The sequence below is a fragment of the Hyperolius riggenbachi genome, chromosome 1 (assembly GCF_040937935.1).
Source record: "Hyperolius riggenbachi isolate aHypRig1 chromosome 1, aHypRig1.pri, whole genome shotgun sequence".
Taxonomy (NCBI): domain Eukaryota; kingdom Metazoa; phylum Chordata; class Amphibia; order Anura; family Hyperoliidae; genus Hyperolius; species Hyperolius riggenbachi.
The window spans coordinates 278,975,870-279,001,886 of NC_090646.1; the positions used below are offsets into that span (position 1 = coordinate 278,975,870).

Sequence of the window (26,017 nt, forward strand, 5' to 3'; positions counted from 1 at the left end):
GCTTTTCTGAATGCTTTTTGGCCAGAGGTCTCTGAGAGCTTTTTTTTTTAAAAACGCATCCATTGACACATTAAAATTGCAGTGAAATCACGTGATTTCACCACTTTTACTATTTTACCACAATTTTAATGTAAGTTACATAGTTACATAGTTACTTTGGTTGAAAAAAGACATACGTCCATCGAGTTCAACCAGTACAAAGTACAACTCCAGCCTGCTCCCTCACATATCCCTGTTGATCATAAAATCCCTGGATTAACATCATTGGCATTACCTAGTAATTGTAGCCATGGATGTCATTCAACGCAAGGAAAGCATCTAAGCCCCCTTTAAATGCAGGTATAGAGTTTGCCATAACGACTTCCTGTGGCAATGCATTCCACATCTTAATCACTCTTACTGTAAAGAACCCTTTCCTAAATAAATGGCTAAAACGTTTTTCCTCCATGCGCAGATCATGTCCTCTAGTCCTTTGAGAAGGCCTAGGGACAAAAAGCTCATCCGCCAAGCTATTATATTGCCCTCTGATGTATTTATACATGTTAATTAGATCTCCTCTAAGGCGTCTTTTCTCTAGACTAAATAAACCCAGTTTATCTAACCTTTCTTGGTAAGTGAGACCTTCCATCCCACGTATCAATTTTGTTGCTCGTCTCTGCACCTGCTCTAAAACTGCAATATCTTTTTTGTAATGTGGTGCCCAGAACTGAATTCCATATTCCAGATGTGGCCTTACTAGAGAGTTAAACAGGGGCAATATTATGCTAGCATCTCGAGTTTTTATTTCCCTTTTAATGCATCCCAAAATTTTGTTAGCTTTAGCTGCAGCGGCTTGGCATTGAGTACGATTATTTAACTTGTTGTCGATGAGTACTCCTAAGTCCTTCTCCAAGTTTGATGTCCCCAACTGTATCCCATTTATTTTGTATGGTGTTAGACCATTGGTACGACCAAAATGCATGACTTTACATTTGTCAACATTGAATTTCATCTGCCATGTATGTGCCCATATAGCCATCCTATCCAGATCCTGTTGCAATATAACACTATCTTCCTTAGAGTTGATGATTCTGCACAATTTTGTATCATCTGCAAAAATAGCAACATTGCTCACTACTGTATCCACTAGGTCATTAATAAATAAATTGAAGAGCACTGGACCCAGTACAGACCCCTGTGGGACCCCACTGCTAACAGTCTCCCATTTTGAGTATGATCCATTGACCACAACTCTTTGTTTTCTGTCCATTAGCCAGTTCCCTATCCAAGCACACAGACTCTTCCCCAGTCCTTGCATCCTCATCTTTTGCACCAGACTTTTGTGGGGAACAGTGTCGAATGCCTTAGCAAAGTCTAAGTATATCACATCTACAGCATTCCCAATATCCATATTAGCATTCACTACCTCATAAAAGCTGAGCATGTTAGTCAAACAGGACCTGTCTTTAGTAAACCCATGTTGATGCTGAGAAATAAGATTATTTTCTACTATGAAGTCATGTATAGTATCTCTTAGTAACCCCTCAAATAGTTTGCATACAACTGATGTTAAGCTTACAGGTCTATAATTTCCTGGATCTGATTTTTTGCCCTTCTTAAATAATGGGAAAACGTGGGCTGTACGCCAATCCACGGGGACTCTGCCAGTTGCAAGAGAGTCACAAAAGATAAGATAAAGGGGTTTATCTATAACTGAACTTAATTCCCTTAGGACCCGAGGATGCATGCCATCCGGGCCAGGTGCCTTGTCTATTTTTAATTTATTTAGTCTTGCCTTTACTTCTTCCTGCGTTAAGTATTTAATATTACAGTTAGAAGATTGAGACTCTTCCGCCTCTGTAATTTGCAACAGTGCTGTTTCCTTTGTAAAGACAGAAGCAAAGAAAGCATTTAATAACTCTGCCTTACCTTGGTCATCCACCATTGAGTTCCCACCCTCATCCTTTAGGAGTCCTATACAGTCAACCTTTCTTTTTTTAGAGTTGATGTACTTGTAAAACTTTTTTGGGTTAGATTTGATATCCCTAGCGATTTGATTTTCAGCTTCGATCTTTGCCAGCCTAATTTCTTTTTTACAATTTTTATTGCACTCCTTATAATTGCTTAGTGCAGCCTCGGTCCCCTCCTGTTTTAGGACCTTATAGGCATTCTTTTTCCTCTTCATTTTATCTTTAACCTTTCTATTCATCCATAGAGGCCTTTTTTTATTCCTAGACATTTTGTTTCCATATGGGATATACATACTACAATATTGATTGAGAATACGTTTAAAAGCTTGCCATTTCCCTTCAGTGTCCTCCCCTTGTAGTATATTATCCCAGTTCACCAAACTTAGTGCCTGCCTGATTTGATTGAACTTTGCTTTTCTAAAATTCATAGTTTTAGTGGTCCCGCTGCCCCGTGGCCTATCAGTCACCAGATCAAACGTTATCATGTTGTGATCACTATTTCCCAAATGTTCTTGAACCTGCACATTTGATACATTATCTGGTCTATTCGAAATGATCAGATCCAGTAACGCATTCCCCCTAGTTGGTTCCGTTACCATTTGATGGGAGAGTCAATGGGAGAGTTTTTTAAAAACCTCTCAGAAACCTTAGATGGACAAAAAGTGCTCAGAAAAGTGCTTCTAGTATGTCTGAGCCCTTATATAGATGTGTTCCTCAGTCCTGGAAGAAGGACAAATGAGGAAGAGAGAGGAACAGAGGGATTTGGTTCCCAATGACGGTCTGTTCCTCTGAAAAAGGGAGAGTTGGGAGTTATGTAAATGTACTGCTATGATTATTAAAGCACACCTGAAGCGAGAGGAATATGGATGCTGATATTTATTTCCTTTTATACACTGCAAATTTCCTGTCTGTCCTGCTAATCCTCTGCCTCTAATGGCTCATACGCACGGGCTACTGCTGTCGCCGCAACCACGTGGCACGTGGCCCGTGTGTATGACGCGCGCGCCCCGAACCGTCGCCCGTCAGAGCCGTCGCCAGGCGATTGGCACGGCCAAACGCCTGCAACAGCTGTCGCCGCAACTTCACCGCAACTGTCGCTAGTCCGCCATGTGTATGCGGACTAGCGACAGCAACCCACACAGAGTGAGCGGAGCTTCCGGCGGGGGGAGGGCCCTTCGCCGACAGCTTCTGCCGCATCTCTGTCCCTCTGTGCGCCGTGTGTACGGCTGCAGCAGAGAGGGACCTGACGACAAGCTGTCGCTGCTTTTCTTTTTTTTGTGTGTGTTGCTTGCCTCCTTTTGTGCCTCGTGTGTATGAGGCTTAATACATTTAACCATAGACCCTGAACAAGCATGCAGATTAGGTTTTCTACATGAAGTCTGACTAGATTAGCCACATGCTTGTTTCAGGTGTTTGATCCAGACACTACTGCAGCCAAATAGATCAACAGCACGCCAGGCAACTGGTGCTTCCTCCATGTTCCTCTCAGTTTAGGTGTCCTTTAACAACATAAAAACCATATTTATCAATGTAGATTAATTGGTTTTATTATTGTTTTAGCTTAAAGGATACCAGAGCTGACCACAATTTTAAAAATGGGGGGAGCAGGCATGTATGGAAAGCAGTCCTCATGCCCACCTCTCCCCCTGTTCTCTTCCAGACGGGTCGGGTCGGGCAGTAGTGCGCAGGGCTTGACACAGCGACACGCATCCTTGATCCTGTGGCCATGAGCACTCTGCGTATGCACATGACATCAATCGTGATGTCATGCACATGGGCAAAGCACTCCCAGCCGTGGTCACTCACTCTAGGAAGCGAGTTGCCGGGTCAGCGTCTGCTCGCTACTTCCCGACACATAAGAGGCTGAGGGGGGCATTTAAGTGAGAGTGGAGGGGGCAGAGGAGAACTGAGGACTGCTTCCTATACATGCCTGCTCCCCCCATTTTTAAAATGTTGGTCATCTCTGGTATACTTTAAACCAATATGATAAGAAAGGTGCAGATCTGAGATTTTAAATAAAGCTTTCACTAATGCAGGAGCAAACTTTGTACAGTACATGTAAACCGGTTCATTCAGATTCAAACTATCGTCTGGTTTTCATTTTCACTCCACTTGAAATCTGTCATCAAGCAAATGCGAATCGCAGATCTCATGGAAGCTGACATTGACTGATTTCCACAGTACATGCCAGCTCCAGGTGACTTCTCCCACACTGACACTAAACAGAACCTTAACTGTCCTGAAGCTAGCGCATAGTGTGTGAGTCTCACAGTAGAGGCACCATAAGCAGGTATTTGGTTCACTTACACTTATCTTGTAACTGTATTTCCAATAGCTCTGTTGACAATCAGTTTAGATGCATATTTACAGAAACTGCTCCCAGACTTGCATTTTCAGTTTTTCAGACTTTTAAGCACATACATAACAGATTTAGATGAACAATTTTACAATATATTTCATTTTGAATGTTGTGCCTGTGTAGTCTTATGTAAGATAAGAAAAGTAACTTTTAATGACAAAGGGGTCGATGTTTGAACCAGTAGTGAAATTGCCATGCACGAGCAGTGTACAACAATATTACCAGCACTTACGGTAGTTCCATAGCGCGCATTGCACAATTAGCACGACCTGTGTTACTGAGTTAAAGCTTAAGTTACTAGTAAAGCGCACTATGCAAGTAGCATAACACATGTTACTGTAGCAATATGCAAATGAGATAACGCAGGTTGTGTTCATTGGGTGATGTGCGCTATGTAACTGCTGTTGGGTACCCAAACCAATTCCAAAGAAAAGAGAAGAAGAGCCACACAATGCTGAAGAAACTCTTTATTGAAGAACGTATTCAAACATGGCACCATAATAACACGTGGCTGACATTTCTAACATTTGTTTTTCACTTGTTGTGCTTTATATACCGTATTTTTCGGACTATAAGACGCTCCTAGGTTTAGAGGACAAAAACCAGGGGAAAAAAATATATACTAAACCTGGTGCATCCATGGTTAAAGCAGCATTTTGTGGATTATGCCCCCCCCCCCCCACTTGTACCTCTTGTGTCTCCCTGTGTCCTCCTCTGTCTCCCATTTGTCTGCCTCTGTCCTTCTTGTGTCCTCCTCTATGACCCTTTGTGTCCCCCTGTGTCCTCCTCTGCATGGGCACAGTACAGGGAGTCCCAGACATTGCAGCAGGTTGGAGGTTCATATTTGAAGGTGTTCACAAGTCAGGAACTTCCTGCATTTGGACTAAAAGACGCAGTGATTTCTTTCCCCACTTTTGGGGGAGAAAAAGTGAGTCTTATAGTCCCAAAAATCAGGGCTGTGGAGTCGGAGTCGGAGTCGTGGAGTCGGAGTCGTGGAGTCGGGCAATTTTGGGTGCCTGGAGTCGGAGTCGGAGTCGGGAAAAAATGCACCGACTCCTAATGAATTTGTAACTGTAATTAAAATAGAAAATATGATAAAATGTTCTATTTCTCAGATAATAGTCATTAAAAATAATGTATATATACAGTATATATACAGTAATAGCTGTGCTTAGTCCACAAAAATGAAATAAACCAATCAAAATTAGTTACTTGTGCTGCTTCAATAAAGCAGTCCCCGTATTTTTAAGGTCAGATATACATATCTGATTGTGACTGTATATATGATGTGTACACAGGAATCTCTTACATATACACTAAATAACATCTATGCTGTAAGAATAAAGCCTGATGTGTAGCTGTAAGGAACCTGGTTCTGTTCTTTTCTGGCCTGCTGGTGGTGGTGGTTTAGACTGCCTGGACTTTTGCACCTTGCCACCAGCAGGGGGGTTTATGGATTTACAGCAGTCATGGACTTCTGCTCACCACCAGCAGAGGGCTCTGTGGATTGTGAGCAGCCCTGATGGACAGCAGGCAGCTTGTCTCCTTCCTGGAGTATTTAAGGTCTGCCTCTTCCGCCTGCTGGTTGCCAGAACATTGATCTCCTAGGTCTGAGCTCCTGGACATTCTGATTCCTGATTCCCTGCTCCAGATTCTGTGGATGGCTTCCTGTTTATGAACCTGTATTCTGTCTTGATCTTGTCTTCTGCTTTATCCCTGACTCCGTGTTCTCTGATTACCTGTTGCTGACTTTGCTCTCCTGCTGACTCTGAGATTCTGTCAGATCCCTGGTGTATGACGATTGTGTGTATATATATATACTGTACATATATATATTCTGTAGTTAGATAGATAGTCAGGTGTACATTTATCACTACTTCTGAATTATCATGTATATTGCATGACATCGCATTTATGTTGGGTTATTACTACTATTGCTTCTCTGAGTAATTGTATGTATTGCATGTTGCGCATGTGTTTGCACGATATTGCCTTTTAAGTTGGTTTATGAGTATTTCTTAATAAACATAATTTTGCACCTCATTCTCTGTTTCCAGTGTCTGTATGCTGTGAACTGTGGTCAAACCTTGCCCTTGATCTCAGACTCGTTACAGAATGTTCTGGCCATACATTTACTGACCACTGCAGTAATACAGTATACTGAAAATCTGTCAGAATGAGCCCGCAAGATCTGGAATATTTTGCATTATTAGCAGGGGAGGCGTGGGATGAATGCTATGAGATTTTTGCAGAATCTTCCAGAGAGAAATTGTTACAGTTAATTAGTCAAGTGTATAGTCATGTTGAAAATGGATTTTTTGATGCGCCTGATGTTGAATGGATAGTCAAACTGTTGTATGATCTTGTATTCTCTGGTTCAAGAGACTCCTACCTGCCTCCATTTAATAACCGAAAAGTAGCAGTCTTGGTTAATTTGTTTGAGAGTGATCAAGCAGGATTCCTGGATTACTATTCAAACAAAGATAAACCAATTGTGCAAACTTGCATAGAGTCCCTTCAATGTCTGATCAATCAGGGATTATGCAGATATGGGAAAGCCTCTCTTGTGTTATCTGCATGGAAAGGGATTTTCTCTGCAAATTCCACAGCCTCAGCTTACTCTCTTGAAAACCCTATTTATCCGGATTTTACTTCTGAGCAAATCGATGCTTTTTACAGATATCTGAAAGAAGACAAAAAGGCATTTTTTGAATTCTATTGCACGCAATCGATGGAATTTGTATTAGAATGTAAAAATGACGTTGAAAAAGTAATGCATATAAAGGCCTGCAAGCATAAACCAGCTGCCGCCCTAATTGCTGCCTATTCTGAGATCTTGCCCTTATGTAAACCTTCTGTTAACCCTTTGAAAGTTCCTCTTCCAGTTCAGAACTCACAATCCACAATAACTAAACAGTCCCAATGTCAGTCCTCCAGTAAGGAACAATTTAACCTTACTTTTGAACCTGAACTGATTGATTTGTTAGCTGATTTTTTGGAGAGAAATAGGGAAGGTTTTTGGGAACATTATTGTGAAAAAAGTGAAAATTTTGTGTCCGCCTGTATACGTGCTGCTGAGTCTATGATGCTGTATGAACCTTGTAAGCGTGAATCTGCTTCTGTGTTGGTTGCTGTCTGGCATGATATTCTTTCTTCTTATTTCCACTCTACTCCGTCTGCTCATCCTCCATATATCTCCAACCAGGTCCAGAGCTCAGAACCTGTAAACAATAAAAAATCTTTAGAAAATAAGTCATCCAAAAAGAAAAAATTATTTCCTACTAATTCCACTCAGCATGTGCAGACTCCAGCCGATTCCGGTCGTGTGCAGACTCCAGCCGATTCCGGTCGTGTGCAGACTCCAGCCGATTCCGGTCGTGTGCAGACTCCAGCCGATTCCGGTCGTGTGCAGACTCCAGCCGATTCCGGTCGTGTGCAGACTCCATTCAGCTCCATACAGACTTCACCCATGTCCATGCAGACTCCAGGTGATTTGTGTCTTCAGCAATCTCCAGTCTGTCCTGAGCAGTCCCTCGCCTTTCTTTGTGGACTCTTTCATGGACTAGGTCTGCTGACAGTGGGTCAGCCTGCCAGGCCTGCAGAGCTCCAGAATGTTTATCCTGCAGTATCCAGTCCTGCAATCCAGCCCGCGGAGTGTTGCATCCAGCCCGCGGAGTGTTGCATCCAGCCCGCGGAGTGTTGCATCCAGCCCGCGGAGTGTTGCATCCAGCCCGCGGAGTGTTGCATCCAGCCCGCGGAGTGTTGCATCCAGCCCGCGGAGTGTTGCATCCAGCCCGCAGAGTGTTGCATCCAGCCCGCAGAGTGTTGCATCCAGCCCGCAGAGTGTTGCATCCAGCCCGCAGAGTGTTGCATCCAGCCCGCAGAGTGTTGCATCCAGCCCGCAGAGTGTTGCATCCAGCCCGCAGAGTGTTGCATCCAGCCCGCGGAGCTTTGCTCCCAGTCCGCACAGGCTCAGTTCACACAATTTCAGTGCCAGTCCGCACAGACTGTATTGGGATCTCAGCCAACGGTCCAGCCAAGCGCTCAGCCAACGGTCCAGCCAAGCGCTCAGCCAACGGTCCAGCCAAGCGCTCAGCCAACGGTCCAGCCAAGCGCTCAGCCAAGTGCTCAACCAAAGGTCCAGATCCATGAGGTTACACAGTGTGCTGTCCTGTCGGAAACTACTGAGCCTGCTGTCCTGTCTGAAGCATCCCAACCTGTTAACTTGCCTAAAGTTATCCCATATTCTGTTTTGCCTGAGGTTATGCAAGCTGCTGCCCAGCCTTCACAGACTTTTGTTGCTACTGTTCTTGCTTCTCCTGGTAGTGTCTGGTCTGCTGGACTACTTGAGGGCACCCAGTTTACCATCCAGCCTGTTGCTGCCCTGTCCGAGACAATCCAGCCTGTTGCTGCCCTGCCCGAGACTATTCAGTCTGTTGCTAATCTGCCTGCAGCACTACCTGAAGCTTTCCAGTTAACTGCTCAAATGTCACAGGACTCTGCCGCTGCTTCCAAGTCTGGTGACTCTGCCGCTGCTTCCAAGTCTGGTGACTCTGCCGCTGCTTCCAAGTCTGGTGACTCTGCCGCTGCTTCCAAGTCTGGTGACTCTGCCGCTGCTTCCAAGTCTGGTGACTCTGCCGCTGCTTCCAAGTCTGGTGACTCTGCCGCTGCTTCCAAGTCTGGTGACTCTGCCGCTGCTTCCAAGTCTGGTGACTCTGCCGCTGCTTCCAAGTCTGGTGACTCTGCCGCTGCTCCCAAGTCTGGTGAATCTGCTGCCGCTTCTGAGGGTATCCAGTCTGCTGCCGCGTCTGAGGGTATCCAGTCTGCTGCCGCTTCTGAGGGTATCCAGTCTGCTGCCGCTTCTGAGGGTATCCAGTCTGCTGCCGCTTCTGAGGGTATCCAGTCTGCTGCCGCTTCTGAGGGTATCCAGTCTGCTGCCGCTTCTGAGGGTATCCAGTCTGCTGCCGCTTCTGAGGGTATCCAGTCTGCTGCTGCTTCTGAGGGTATCCAGTCTGCTGCTGCTTCTGAGGGTATCCAGTCTGCTGCTGCTTCTGAGGGTATCCAGTCTGCTGCTGCTTCTGAGGGTATCCAGTCTGCTGCTGCTGCTTCTGAGGGTATCCAGTCTGCTGCTGCCGCTCCTGAGGGCATTCTGCCTGCTGCCGCTCCTGAGGGCATTCTGCCTGCTGCCGCTCCTGAGGACATCCTGCCTGTTGTTGTTCCTGATGGCATCCTGCCTGTTGTTCCTGTGGGCATCCTGCCTGCTCAGCCTGATGGTGCCAAGTCTTCTGCACAGCCTGTTCGTGTTCAGCCTCTTGCTCTGTCTGATGTTATCCAGCTGGATGCCTGCCAGTTTTCTGTCCAGTCTAATGCCTGCCAGTTTCCTGAAGTACAAGTTTCCAAGTGGTCCATTGTTCCAAGAGCGCTGTACATCTTTTGGTTGAAATTCTTTCCCTCCCTACCCACCCTGTTTTGGCATCCTGGGTCCACTCTGCCAAGGCATTACTTGCAGGGGCGTCTCACCCACCAGGCAAGTATAGGCGGTTGCCTGGGGCGCCATGAGGTGGTGAGGCGCCATGAGGTGGTGAGGCGCATTCCCCCGCCGCTGCTACTGTGACCATGTTTTTTTTTTTAATATTATATTACCTCCCGACTCAGTCCCCGGTGCTCGGCACGCTACCATGTGCTCAGCAGTGCCTCCACCTCCACTTCTCCCCAGCCAATAGAGCAATCAATACTGCTCTTCTCTGCCAGGCTCCTTCTTTAAAGCCGTGCCCCTTCTTCTCAGTAGCCACACAGGTAAAGTGTTTACCTCGTGTGGCCCAACCTTTAACTCTGCCCCAGGCCAGTCAAACCAGGAGCCAGCGGCCAGCCAGCTTATGCCCCCGACAGTCTGACCCCCCACCTGTGTCACTGGCTGCACACAGACACTGGAGCGAGACAGCCAGGGGAAAGATGCAGTCACAGAGAGAAGAATGTGATGTGTCCGTGTTGGAGCCCCGCCCCTGCACAAGACAGCAACACAGCCCGGGAGAAGGAAAGTTTCTGCTCCAGAGTAGTGATGGGAATTCCGGCTCTTTTCAGAGAATCGACTCTTCTGAATCGGCTCCCATTAAAGAGCCGGCTCTTACGGCTCTGAATCGGCTCTTCATTAAATATCACTAAACACCACTCAGAATCGGAGTAAAAGCCCGCCCCCGTCTCCATGACAATTCCAGACTGCTTCTCTGACTGGGGCAATCCCTCCTGCTACTGCTCTGCTCCGCCCCATACACTCCTACAAGCTGCAAGAGGAGGACTACATCTCCCAACATGCCTCAGCGCCATTTATTGCAGAGCAAAGCAGAGCTCTGTGGGGTGCCTGAGGCATCGGCTCTTTCAAAACTGAGAACCGGCTCTTGTCGTTCGCGAACGACCCATCACTACTCCAGAGATGATAAGCTGCATGCACAGGCAGAAGAGAAGGTATGCAGGCAGGCTGCTAAGAACACTTCCTGTCCTGTGTGCAGACTCCCAGTACTGTTATAACTGCTAGAATGTGCCCTGCTCTTTTGATACTAGAGTTTTCTTTGAAAGCTGGTTAGGCTGTAAGCTGGTAAAGCTGTAAACCTGTGCTTTAGTGCTGTGCTGTCTCTCCCTCTCCCCTCTCTGTTCCTCTGCCCCCTCTTCCATCTTATGCTGTCTCTACCCCTCTCTGTTCCTCTGCACTCTCTTCCATCTTATGCTGTCTCTCCCTCTCCCCTCTATTTCTCTGCACCCTCTTCCATCTTATGCTGTCTATCCCTCCCCCTGTCTGTTCCTCTACCCCCCTCTTACATCTTATGCTGCCTCTCCCTCTCTACTCTTTCCCTCTGCTCGGATTACGTGTATTTTCTGGTGAAACGCTGCCACCTTACGAATATTTTCCGGTGAACTGCTGCTGCAATAAGTGTATTTTCTGGTGAAACACTGCCACATTACGATTATTTTCTGGTGAATTACGATTCTGAATTACAATAATTACTATTATTTTCTGATGAAACACTGCTGCATTATGATTATTTTCTGGTGAAACGATGCTGCATTATGATTATTTTCCTGGGGGGAGGGGCTTGGGGGAGGGGGCGCCACAGGTTTTCTCGCCTGGAGTGACAAAATGACTAGAGGCACCCCTGATTACTTGTATAATGTGTCCTGGGACCCTGGTGGGTTTTTTTCTAAATACGTGTTGTAGCGTCCTGAGGCCGCTCCTCAAGGGGGGGGTAATGTAAGGAACCTGGTTCTGTTCTTTTCTGGCCTGCTGGTGGTGGTGGTTTGGACTGCCTGGACTTTTGCACCTTGCCACCAGCAGGGGGGTTTATGGATTTACAGCAGTCATGGACTTCTGCTCACCACCAGCAGAGGGCTCTGTGGATTGTGAGCAGCCCTGATGGACAGCAGGCAGCTTGTCTCCTTCCTGGAGTATTTAAGGTCTGCCTCTTCCGCCTGCTGGTTGCCAGAACATTGATCTCCTAGGTCTGAGCTCCTGGACATTCTGATTCCTGATTCCCTGCTCCAGATTCTGTGGATGGCTTCCTGTTTATGAACCTGTATTCTGTCTTGATCTTGTCTTCTGCTTTATCCCTGACTCCGTGTTCTCTGATTACCTGTTGCTGACTTTGCTCTCCTGCTGACTCTGAGATTCTGTCTGATCCCTGGTGTATGACGATTGTGTGTGTATATATATATATATATATATATATATATATATATATATATATATATATATATATATATATATATATATATATATATATATATATATATATATATATATATATATATATACTGTACATATATATATTCTGTAGTTAGATAGATAGTCAGGTGTACATTTATCACTACTTCTGAATTATCATGTATATTGCATGACATCGCATTTATGTTGGGTTATTACTACTATTGCTTCTCTGAGTAATTGTATGTATTGCATGTTGCGCATGTGTTTGCACGATATTGCCTTTTAAGTTGGTTTATGAGTATTTCTTAATAAACATAATTTTGCACCTCATTCTCTGTTTCCAGTGTCTGTATGCTGTGAACTGTGGTCAAACCTTGCCCTTGATCTCAGACTCGTTACAGTAGCTATGTGACTAATAGAGATGGTCAACGAGATGGAAATAATTCTGCATTGATGCTGATTTATGCAAATGTATGCACTCCCTTTGCTGATGAAAGAAAATAATTTGATATGTTGTTAAAATTTGGTTTGGTGACCACAAATTAAAGGGTAACTGAGACGGATGAAAAGTAAAGTTTTATACATACCTGGGGCTTCCTCCAGCCCCCTTCAGGCTAATCAGTCCCTCGCTGTCCTCCACCACCTGGATCTTCTGCTATGAGTCCTGGTAATTCAGCCAGTCAGCGCAGTCCGGCCGCGTGCCGCTCCCACAGCCAGGAACATTCTGCACCTGCGCAATAGTGCTGCACAGGTGTAGTATGCTCCTGGCAGCGGAGTGTGTGCATGCGCACTATGCCCGACTGGCTCAAGTACCTGGACTCATAGCAGAAGATCCAGGTGGTGGAGGAGGACATACAGGGACTGATTATCCTGAAGGCGGCTGGAGGAAGCCCCAGGTATGTATAAAACTTTAATTTCATCTGTCTCAGGTTTACTTTGTTACACAGTAGTACTATACTCTACATATGCACTCCCCACAGAGCTGCAGGGAATCCACTGAGAATGCTGTGCACATTGAACACAGAGGTGTTGTCTGTTTACAATCTCCTCATTCCCCTGCAGAGTACCTGCACATCATTCTTACATGTACCCACACTTACATTGCCTAGGGCCTGATAGATGCTCTTTTTTTCCGGTTTGTACCTTTTACAAGTACTCTTACCAAGGACTAGTTTTAGTCTAAAGGGAATAAATATAGTAGTCTACATATCCTTCTCACTTCAGTTGTCTTGTAAAATTCCTAAGCGTTGGCAGTTAAGAGACGAATTTCATGTTAAATACTTTTAATCAACAAAATTGTAATATGCAAATTAGAAGAGGAGGAGTCGGAGTCGGAGTCGGTGGAATCCTAAACTGAGGAGTCGGAGTCGGTGGATTTTTGGACCGACTCCACAGCCCTGCAAAAATTACAGTACATATTTTAACATTTGTTTGCATAATATGTGCCTGCACCTGTTGAGGTCATGGTCTTTTGATATGGGTCAGCCTTCTTCAGCATTGGTAACACTATCTCTTCGGAATTGGGTACAACTTTGTTTTCACCTGTCCCATTTGTGGGAGGGTTTGATGTTTGCCATTGTGCAACAGTTATGTCAGCCGTGTTTTCTTATGGTGCTGTGTTTGGCTACATCCTTTATTTAAGAGTTTCTTCGGCATTGTGTGAATCTTCTGTACAATCTAAGAGCCAGTTTAGGAATATTAGATGTAGAAGCCAAGTCAGGCTGGTAAAGTGCATCTCTGAGATTCTTGGGGCAGTGTTGAGGAAAACGGGTCATTCAGCAAAGGTAAATGGAACACAGATTATACAGCAGAGTAGCATACAAGCCAGCACAACGTTTCAGGCTGCCGCCCTTTCACAAGTGCGCACTGAGAAAGGGCAGAAGTCCATTTTGTTGTTTTGGCTTGTATGCGACTCTGCTGTGTATATATACAATAAATGGGCAAGTGTGCCGGAATCGGTTGTGTGTCGTTTTGTTTGTGCTCAGGGTTTGGATGGATTTTCTTCTATGACTTCAGTGGGCTCCTTGAATTCTTGCCCTAAGATCTGTTTATCCTTTGGTTTAGCAAATGTATCAGCAAGAGCTGGTTCACTGCTTAATATATGTCTAATATATGTCTAATGATGTACTTGACTACTGATGATGTACTAAAAAAATATTGTGAAAGAGGCTTACTATAGCCAAAGGGAGCAACATTATTCAATCTCCTCATGTCCTGTTGTAAAAATTCTTCATTGACAATGTAATTGACAGTATATCAGGTTACTTTCATTGCTGAAGGCTGGTAGCTGTCATAAACAAATAAGTATACGTTTAACTCGTGGCCATTATAATCCAGCAGGCTGAAACTGATGATTGGTAAATAGCCTTCTGGGTGCTGACAAATAAAGTATTTTTAATGTACAGTGCAATGACAATAAACTGACCGTTTATTTTTTCACATGAAATCTGTACAACTGCTTGCCAGCTATGAGTTTAAGCCTGAATTATAATAGTTATACCTTCACATTGAATGCACAATCCCTGCTGCCTTGTATACATGAACCTCTAAGAAACAGATCATCTCTGACTTAAACTGGCTATACTTCCCACCTCATCAAACAAACACCAGCCCGCTGGTAACTTACGCTTGCTCCTCCGAACTAACGGCCACTCCACTGAACCTTTCCTGAGCCCAGGCGGGTCCAGTGGCTTTAATGGACGTCAGGGCCGGATTTATAGCCCAGGAGCGTATAGGCACATAAGCTCTGGCGCCCTCAACTCTGCCCCTTAACACAGGCCACACCCCTCAAATCACGCCCCCTTTGATTAAAGACAAGTAAAGAACACCAACAATGTGCAGGTATTATTCTAAAAAGAAAAAGGCTTGCCTATATATTTAGAGCCACTCAATAGGTAGGTCATATCTATTTATTTTAATTATATTCAACATGAGCAAAGCAAGTCAATGAGGAGATGGAAGGTAACAATCAAGGTGGATTTGACGAAATTGACATCCCTTGTCACTGCATTCTGTGGGTCTGCACCATGCGAAGGGGGTGGGGGAGTCTTTTTGCATTTAGGTAATAATTAGTTGCAGCACTTAGATGAAGATTAGCATTAGAGGAAGACAGCTGCTAGGAGAATTACAGGAGAACTCCAGCTCCTGTCCAGTGAAGAGAACAAAGTAAAAATATAATCCCAGTGCTTAGCTGAAAACACTGTTCAATAACACATATTTAGCGTAACATCGAAAATAGAAAATCCATAGTTGCCACAAACAACGCTAACAGCCAATGCCAATCTGCCCCAGATCCCAAAACACACAAGTACACACAAAACAATTTCCCATTGAATCAATTACACCCAACAGGTCCGATCTGATTTTTGTTTGTTTTTCTGGTCGATTTTGTATAGAAGTGATTGGAAAAATCGAACAGAAAAACAGAAAAACAATTGGAAATCAAATCGGACCTGTTGAAAATAATCGATTCAACTGTCAGTCTGATGGGAAATTGCATTGTGTGTGCCAGGCATCACACTTTGAAATCCTATCAAGAATGGCCAACACAGAAAGCCAAGTTGCTAATAGTTGTCTTTGGTATCTTCCATGCAAATAAATGGGTAAACTGAGATTCAGTCTCTACCTGATGCCGGTTTCACACTGCGTATTGGCGGTATTGGTGCGGCCTGGGGGCTGCACCGCCAAAAACAGTCATCGGGGATTACCACGGTAGTCCGCGGTAAGAGCTAGTCCACACTAGGTCCGGAAACGTATCCGTGGCTGCGTTTTTCAGCCCTGATGAAAAACGGAGTCCCGGATACTAATGTTAAAAATAGCAGCCGTCTTCACCCAATAAAAAAACGGATCCGTCTGCGTTTGCAGGGACCCGTTTTCAAAACCTGATCGGAAGGTCCGGAATTGCTGCATTTTTTATGGACCACGGATAAACGGATGGGTAGTGAAAAGGAAAGGGAAAACGCAACTCTATCTCCACAGGCAAAATAGCACCAAAAACTGATGAAAAAACGGATAGCCTGAACTGTATTATTGGCCCAAAAAATCCTCCTACTACCTTCCTAATGAGAGAGACGTTTTCTGTCCGTTTGTTGGGGTAAAAAACTGAACGGAAACTGATGCAAAACTGATGCACTTTTTATGAAAACGGATCAGTTTGCAGTCTGGTGGTACTTCCCCTGATCCCGGACTGCAGTGTCCGTCCTGCAACCGTGCCTAGTGTGGACCTAGCCTTATCCTAGCCTGGCAGCCGGAAAAGCAGAAAGTGATGCTCACTTCCTGTGGCCAAAGTGATCACGTGCGTGGAAGCATATTGCTAGATATGCTTCCGCACATGCACAATGCATTAAACTCGCGCCGGTCTTTTTAAAACACGCGCATCACCATAAACTCATATGTCGCCATAGACTTACCGCACGGTAATGTAGGTATGCACTCATGCCGGGGATGCGGCAAAAATGTCTCTTCCATCGCATCGCGCCACACTGCGTCGGTATGAATGGCCCCATAGACTAACATTGCCCTAGCGGTGGGCTGCGGTAAAATGCCACACCGCACTGCACTAGTGTGAAAGGGCTCTGAGTCTCCCTTTGTCCACACAGTTCCTCAAATTCTTGCCAGTATGATTCAACTGTGCATTGAATACTCACACACACACACACACACACTATATACTCACATACTGTACACACACTTTGTACACACACACACACACACACACACACACACACACACACACACACACACACACACACACACACACACACACACACACACACACACACACACACACACACACACACTGTATACACACACACACACTGCATACACACACACACACACACACACACTGTATATACTCACACACACACACACACACACACTTACACCACGCACACATACACACCACTAACACAGAACATCTGCAGGCTGTACAATGAAAAACTTAAAGAGAAACACAGACTGAGAATTGAACTTTATCCCAATCAGTAGCTGATCCCCTTTTACATGAGAAATATATTCCTTTTCACAAACAGACCATCAGGGGGCGCTGTATGGCTGATATTGTGGTGAAACCCCTCCCACAAAGAAATTCTGAGTACGTACTCTTGCCAGTTTCCTGTCTGTGAACCTTGCTGCATTGTGGAAAATAACTGTTTACAGCTGTTTCCAACTGCCAAAAAAGCATGCAGCAGCTACATCACTTGCCAGCATTAAAAATGTCACCAGCATTAAAAATGTCAGAATATAAATCAGGGATTTGAGATATTTTACAATGGGCAAACACTGACTAAATCATTTATACATAATTATTGTAAAAATGAAGCACTTTTTTATTACATTATTTTCACTGGAGTTCCTCTTTAAAGTCTTATATAGATTATATCTGTTTTCACTAGTGATTGACATGACAGAAATATCAAAAATCCTCCCCTCAGACCCCTTTCAAATCAGGTCTCCCTTGCATTCCACTGTCAAAAATATGCTACAATGGACACCAATGGATATTAAAACCTATATGAATGGACACAAAAGACCTTACGTTGCACCTGCTGTGACCTTACACATTGCCAGTCGGGCGAAATGTAGACCTAACCTTGCTGCAACTATTTTTTTTTTATATCTGTTATGCTTTGTCATTAATCTGCCTTAAAAGGTTGATTAAAATTGACTTTTTAGTATCTGTCTGTTACAGCTTCAGCTTAATGAACCATAGGTAAGTGTTTCACATCTCTTGGTATGGTATCCTTGATAAGCAGTTCTAACTGGTAGACCTTCAGCAATCTATTGTCTTTTCGTTACAAGTGACAGTTTATTCATAGCTCTTATTTCTGTTTTCTTTATAACAGACTACCGGGAAATGACTACAGAAGACCTCCCTACATAAGGTAAGTTTGTTGATCTCTATAGCATAGAAGAAGTACTGTATATAAGGGCCTGTACACACTGCTGTGCTTGCGCTGCATTTTTAAAGTCGCATGCGATTTTTAAATTGCAAAGCCTTCATGAAAATAGAAAAATCGCATCGCACCAGTGTGTACAGGTCTTAACAATTTTCAAGATTTTTCAAAAGACCTCACAATTAACCTTCTTGCCGGTTATCCCGAGCTCAGCTCGGGGTAACCTGCGCAGAAGGATTTCTCTGGCCCCGCTGGGCCGATTTTCAAAGTTTTTTTTACTGCACGCAGCTAGCACTTTGCTAGCTGCGTGCATTTTCCGATCGCCGCCGATTCGCCGCTACCCGCCGCGCCGCCCCCTCCAGACCCCTTGCGCAGCCTGGCCAACCAGTGCCAGGCAGCGCTGAGGGGTGGATCGGGATTCCCTCTGACGTCCCGACGTCCGTGACGACCGGGAAAGCCCAGCATGAAATCCCGTATTGATCGTGATTTCCTGCTTACTCTGATCGCCGAAGGCGATCAGAGTGGGTAGGGGGATGCCGCTTGTTAGCGGCTATCATGTAAAATAAGAATAAAAAAAAAAAGTGCTGCGCTGCCCCTTTGCCGTCAGAATTGGAATGGCAAGGGGGTTAAAAAATGCATGCGATTTTTAAAGCGCAGTAGTATGTACAGGCGCTTAGATGCTCCAGAATATAAGACGCACCTAGGTTTAAAGATCAAGAACCAGGGGGAAAAAAAATAAAAACTAAAACATATATAGATTGTAAGCCTTTGGGCAGGGTCCTCCTCCTTTTGTGTCCTACCTGATCATTACTGTGCACCCATGCTATGCAATAGAGTGAACTCAAATCGCCTAATCTCCATGTTCCATCCAGTGACTGACTAAGCATTACCTTGTACTCATAGTGTGCCACGTGATCTGGTTTTTGTTGTATTCCTGTATTGTCATATTGCTGTATGTCATCCCTAAATATTGTCTGTAACCAAAACTAATGTCCAGCGCTGCGTAATATGTTGGCGCTTTATAAAAACAATAAATAAATAAATATAGACAGTGCTGCCCATAATTATTCATACCCCTGGCAAATTTTGACTTAACCACTTGAGGACCCTCCCTTTACCCCCCCCCCCCCCCCCTTAAGGACCAGTGCTGATTTCTGTGATCTGTGCTGGGTGGGCTCTGCAGCCCCCAGCACAGATCAGCTGGCATGCAGAGCGATCAGATCGCCCCCCTTTTTCCCCCCCTATGGGGATGATGTGCAGGGGGGTCTGATCGCTCCTGCTGGTGGCATGTTGCGGGGGGGGCACCTCAAAGCCCCCCTCCGCGGCGACATTCCCCCCCCCCCTCCCTCTCCTACCTGTCCCCCCGGTGATCGGGGCTGCACAGGACGCTATCCGTCCTGTGCAGCCTGTGACAGGATGTCCGCTGTCACATGGTGGCGATCCCCGGCCGCTGATTGGCCGGGGATCGCCGATCTGCCTTAAAATGTCTCCTGCGTTTACATTTAGTCTGCGAGCCGCGATCAGCGGCTCGCAGGCTATTCACCCGCATCATGATCTAACAGGAAACGGCCGCTCGCGCGAGCGGCCTTTCCTGATTAATCAGGGAGGCACCTGGCGACGCAGATCTGCGTCGCTGGTCCTCCAGCTACCACTTTGCCGCCGCACGGTATGAGTGTGCGGTCGGCAAGTGGTTAAAGTTACTTTTATTCAACCTGCAAGTAATTTTTAAAATGTAACTAAAAGCTGAGAAATGTTTTTTTCCACAATAATGCCTCTTGTACATCTTCTGTATATATATTCTAAATCTGTTATGTCCATGTTCCAGGAGCGTCTTGTAGATATGCTCCTCCAATCATTGTTCTCCTGTGTCCGCTTTTGTCCACTATGTGTCCCCTTCTGTCCCTCTGTGTCCTCCTTTGCTCCTCCTGTGTGTCCCACTGTGTCCTCCGTTGCCCCCTGTGTGTCCCCTTCTGTTCCCCTGTGTCCTCCTGTGTGTTTCACTGTGTCCTCCTTTGCCCCCTTATGTCCCCCGTGTCCTCCTGTGGTCTGCCTGCGTCCTCCTTTGCCCCTGTGTTTCCCCTTCTATTCCCCTGTGACATCCTTCTGCCCCCCCTGTGTGTCCCCTTCTGTTCCCCTGTGTTATCCTCTGCTTCCCGTGTGTAAAAACAATTCGCTGCAGAGTGTCTCACCTCATCCAGCGGCTCCTGCAGCGAGTGCAGACCTCTTATCTCCGGCGCTGCTCCTCTCGTGCTGGCTTCTGATTGCATCATCAGCAGAAGCCGTCACTAGGGGGAGCCGTGCAGGAGAGGTCTGCGCTCCCCGCTGGAATTGCTGGCTTAGGTGAGCCGCGCTGCCGCTAATTATTTTTACACATGGGGAGAGGAGGAGACTGGGGAGGGGGGGGAGGACTGGAGGACCACACAGGGACAATACATGATACAGGGAGTTCCCAACGTCGCGATGGGTCGCTGGGCGAGCGTAAGTTGGTGGAATATAAGACACAGGGACTTTTTCTCCCCATATATTACATTTCAAAAATACTGTATACATTCATAGCAACTACGGTATATTAAACCTGATTTTTATTTGTAGTGTTGCAGGCGATGCCCCCCCTGCAAGCTGCGTGTTTAGTCAAGTCATGAACATGGCAGCTTTCCTAGGTAAGAACAAACAAAATCATATTTTATTGTATTTTGCTTGGCTATACTGACATGCTTGGTAAAGAGAAACTCGAGTTGTCATTAATGTGCTTGTTTAGTATGGCTCATGTACAAACGCTGAACAGAAATTAGGAATAAAGATAACAATGTATTACTTGTCATCAGATGGCAGGACTAATACAGTTCAAAAAAGGAAAAAAAGTTCTAATAAGTATTTTTTCTTTTAAAACTTCGACCTGTAAAGCTGCACATCTATTTTTTTCTGGCGGATTCAATCACGTTGATCAAATCTGCTATATGCCTCAAACATATTCAAACAATTCACTCTAATTTTGGTCAGTTTATTGATCAAAAGTGTGATCAGACATGTTGGAAAATCTCCGTGCAATGGTGTGAGGCAGGATGAGTGGAGAATTGATGGCCCATAGTATTGCATCGTGAAATGAATGGGAATGACAGCTGAATGAATTGTGCACCCCCTCCTACACTGCGCCCTGAGGCTGGAGCCTCTCCAGCCTCTGCCTCGGCCCTCCCTGAGTGTGGTTGATGGTCTAAGGGGTAAGACAGATACCTACTACCATGTAGTGTGGTTCATGGTCTAGAGGGTAAGACAGATACCTACTACACACTGTGTCCTGGGTTCAAATCCCAGCTATGGTATATAAGCTGTTTTGAAAATCTGCAATTCCCTACTTGATGATATAAGTGGATGGATGGAGGAGAGAGAGAGATTGAGAGAGAGAGAGAGAGATTTTTGGGGTAAATTCCGTCGGAATTATAAATTTTCCGCGGAATTCCGTTTAAGAGGTATAGGAATTCCGTTCCGACCACCGGAATCGGAATTAGCTAATTCCGGCCGGAATCACGGAATTAATAATTCCGCAAAATTTTCCGACCATCCCTATATAACCTAGGAGCCGTTTACTCTCCGCTAAGTAATGAGTGGTAAAGGGACAAAAAAGGTCTGTTCTCCGCTCTAGTGGGAACAGAGCCAACTAGGCAATTAAAGGACTTTCGATGTCAAATGTGTAAAAAAAGTAAAGTACCTGTGTCTATTCTGTATTCACGGACGTCATCTGCATCCTCCATTTACTTCCACCGGGTCCCCCCGCTCTTTTCCAGACCCCCGGTCGGCTCCTGCCCCCAACGCCCGGGTCGGGCTCTCATTCCAGATGTAAAATGGCCGGCGGAGCTTGCCGTGGCTGCGCAATCCGCATAGACGCGAGTGCGGCTGCGCAGCTCTAGGGCTCCTCCTGACGCGTCCTTGCTACAGGCTGTCTCCTGTGCGTGGATCGGGGGGGGGGGCCTAGAGCTGCGCAGCCGAACTTGCGTCTATGCGAACTGCACAGCCGCAGCAATCTCCGCCGGCCCTTTTACATCTGGAATGAGAGCCCGACCCGAGCAAGGGGGTCGGGAGCCGACGGGGGTCTGGAACAGAGCGGGGGACCCAGCGGAAATAAACAAAGGGCGCGGATGGCGTCCTCCGTGGATACAGAATAAACACAGGTACTTAACTTTTTTATACATTTGACATCGTAAGTCCTTTAAGAGTGGTAGAATTTTATTATCTGTAACTTTCCACAAGACTTTGGAGGGCTTCTCTAGGAAGCATGTCTGGATTGCAGTCTAGTTTCTCTCCTTTACTTATAATCTTGTCTCCATAGTGACAGCATCCTTTTAAGTATGCTTGAAGTGTCTTTTGAAGGAGGCCTGTGCCTCATCCGCTAAACTAACTTCCTGCCACTAGCCCACCTTTATTTCTAGTAGAAGAGAACCGCGCTCCAGTGTGTGTGGCAATGCTGGTGCTGGGCTCCCATGCTGTTCAACAGAATACTATGAAGAAGGAGTCCGCACTCAGGCTTAAAGGAACAACCAATGTCAGATTTATTGTCCCATCACATACACGTGCAATACATGTCTGACCTGCAAAAGGCCTTTTGCAGGTCAGACATCTATTGCACGTGTATGTGATGGGACAATAAATCTGACATTGGTTGTTCCTTTAAGCCTGAGTGCGGACTCCTTCATAGTACACCTTTATTTCTAGACTTTGCCAGGACAAGGTGCAGATAATGTTGCTGGTGCTGGTCACGTCAATCATGGTGGAAATTGAAATAAACCGTTAAGGGCTCATTAAAAATTTCTGCCATAGGTAATACATTCTGTATATTGTCATTGTATATTCTAGATACAGATAAACTGCTTTCTCCAAAACTGATTAATGTTTGATCAATTCTGAGATCAAAAATATATATCAGGAATTCAACTGAGAATTGTGCAGAACCAACACATTTTAGATAGGGTGATTGGTGGAATGGTGATTTTGTACTGCATTAAGCAGTCACAGAGCATTCATAGTGGAAAGTATGATTGATTTTGATCACATTTCCTAAAATGCATTAAAATGTATTATTTACTATCACATTTATGTTGTTTTCTACCTCTGTATTGTGCAAACATATTTGTAACGTAAGTGGTATTCCCCTACTCAACCGAGAAAGGACTGTAAGCATCATCCCAAGCACTTGGTTACACTCAGGCCTTAAAGGACACCCGAGGTGAAAATAAACTAATGAAATAAACAATTGTATCTACACTTCTACCATATATTCCACAGTCTAATTTTATAATTAAATCTACTTTTTGAGTTTTTACTGTTTTATTGTTTTTGCTCAATGACACATTCATTGAAGTATGCCAGAGCTAAAATCTATGAAGTATTGACCCTATTTATCTCTTTCCTGCTCTCAGAAGCCATTTTCTGCTAGGAAAGTGTTTTATAGTTGTAATTTCTTATCAGTGAGGGTCACACTGTAGTCTGACCCAGTCTTGACAGGAACTGAGGAACTGCCACTTACAGTGGTTTGCAAAAGTATTCGGCCCCCTTGAAGTTTTCCACATTTTGTCATATTACTGCCACAAACATGAATCAATTTTATTGGAATTCCACGTGAAAGACCAATACAAAGTGGTGTACACGTGAGAAGTGGAATGAAAATGATACATGATTCCAAACATTTTTTTACAAATACATTTCTGCAAAGTGGGGTGTGCGTAATTATTTAGCCCCCTTTGGTCTGAGTGCAGTCAGTTTCCCATAGACATTGAGGGCTAATGACTAAATAGAGTCCACCTGTGTGTAATCTAATGTCAGTACAAATACAGCTGCTCTGTCTCAGAGGTTGTCTAAGAGAATATTGGGAGCAAACAACACCATGAAGTCCAAAGAACACACCAGACAGGTCAGGGATAACGTTATTGAGAAATTTAAAGCAGGCTTAGGCTACAAAACGATTTCCAAAGCCTTGAACATCCCACGGAGCACTGTCCAAGCAATAATTAAGAAATGGAAGGAGTATGGCATAACTGTAAACCTACCAAGATAAGGCCGTCCACCTAAACTCACAGGCCGAACAAGGAGAGCGCTGATCAGAAATGCAGTCAAGAGGCCCATGGTGACTCTTGACGAGCTGCAGAGATCTATAGATCAGGTTGGGGAATCTGTCCATAGGACAACTATTAGTCGTGCACTGCACAAAGTTGGCCTTTATGGAAGAGTAGCAAGAAGAAAGCCATTGTTAACAGAAAAGCATAAGAAGTCCCATTTGCAGTTTGCAACAAGCCATGTTGGGGACACAGCAAACGTGGAAGAAGGTGCTCTGGTCAGATGAGACCAAAACTGAACTTTTTGGCCAAAATGCAAAACGCTATGTGTGGCGGAAAACTAACACTGAACACACCATCCCCACTGTCAAATATGGTGGTGGCAGCATCATGCTCTGGGGTGCTTCTCTTCAGCAGGGACAGGGAAGCTGGTCAGAGTTGATGGGAAGATGGATGGAGCCAAATACAGGGCAATCTTGGAAGAAAACCTCTTGGAGTCTGCAAAAGACTTGAGACTGGGGCGGAGGTTCACCTTCCAGCAGGACAACGACCCTAAACATAAAGCCAGGGCAACAATGGAATGGTTTAAAACAAAACATATCCATGTGTTAGAATGCCCCAGTCAACGTCCAGATCTAAATCCAATTCTTTTTCACACAGGGCCATGTAGATTTGGAGTTTTTTTTTCTCACTAAATAATAAAAATCATCATTTAAAACTGCATTTTGTGTTCAATTATGTTATCTTTGACTAATAGTTAGCGGTTTTTGATGAGCAGAAACATTTAAGTGTGACAAACATGCAAAAGAATAAGGAATCAGGAAGGGGGCAAATAGTTTTTCACACCACTGTATGACTATGGTAGGGACTAGATTGTGAGCACCTCTGAGGGACAGTTAGCGACAAGACAATAAACTCTGTACAGTGCTGCATAATATGCTGGCGCTATATAAATACTTAAATAAATAAATAAACAAAATCTGTGGCAAGATATGAAAACTGCTGTTCACAAACGCTGTCCATCTAATCTGACTGAGCTGGAGCTGTTTTGCAAAGAATAATGGGCAAGGATTTCAGTCTCTAGATGTGCAAAGCTGGTAGAGACATACCCTAAAAGACTGGCAGCTGTAATTGCAGCAAAAGGTGGTTCTACAAAGTATTGCCTCAGGGGGCCGAATAACTACGCATACTCCCTTTGCAGTTATTTATTTTTTTTAAATGTTTGGAATCATGTATGATTTTCGTTCTACTTCTCACGTGTACACTACTTTGTATTGGTCTTTCACGTGGAATTCCAATAAAATTGATTCATGTTTGTGGCAGTAATATGACAAAATGTGGAAAACTTCAAGGGGGCTGAATACTTTTGCAAACCACTGTACATACCTGATGTTTAACTCTTTCAAGCAGAGAAAGAAAAAAAAGGAACACAGCATAGTTATTTGTGTGGTAGGCACTGTACATACACATGTCTATCTCATCATGTCATATGTCACCCCGGGTATCCTTTAAGTGTGCAAGTTATTGAGATTAAGGTCGAGAAGGCAAAATTACTACCAGAACTCCACAAGGCGGGTACAGGCAGGTGGGTAGCCAGGCAGTCCAAGTCAGCAACAGGTATATAGGGCAGCATGATACAAAGCATAGATCAGAAGCCAATTCAGTAGCAATCCCAGCTCGTACATGACAGATGAACAATTACGGTATTCAGAGGGTAAAACAAGATCCGATCAGTTCAATAGCAAATGTCAGTCAGGTGCAGCAATCCAAAACAATGTCAAGGGTCAGGTAAAGGTTGTACACAAAATGCATTCAAAAGATGAGATAAAACTTATCCCAGCAAAGTAGCAGTAAGGCAGCTATTTGCTTTCATGGATGGGAACACTATGGATGGGGCAGATCTTTACATGAAAGGTCAAACAGGTGGGACCGCGAGTTCCGGCAGCCATTGGCTGCTCCACAAACAGAGTGGTCAATTGGCCACTCACAATACCTGGCTGCAATACCCTCCGCCGGCCACTGACGGCACCACCGTAAGGTGTTATAGGGGTGAAAAACCATGCATGCCCGAC

At 44.9% G+C, this 26,017-nt stretch overlaps 1 protein-coding gene across 3 annotated transcripts in view; it reads left to right on the top strand.

Moving 5' to 3' along the window:
• TMEM150C (transmembrane protein 150C) overlaps nt 1-26,017 on the top strand; it is a 327,838-nt gene that overhangs the window by 286,993 nt on the left and 14,828 nt on the right. For 2 of the 3 annotated variants that reach the window (XM_068233635.1, XM_068233636.1), the window contains 3 exons: nt 17,697-17,717; nt 17,851-17,889; nt 20,494-20,561. In XM_068233635.1, coding sequence (XP_068089736.1) covers nt 17,697-17,717; nt 17,851-17,889; nt 20,494-20,561 — 128 coding nt within the window. The remainder of the gene's footprint in view (nt 1-17,696; nt 17,718-17,850; nt 17,890-20,493; nt 20,562-26,017) is intronic. The other variant, XM_068233637.1, reaches the window with a different exon arrangement.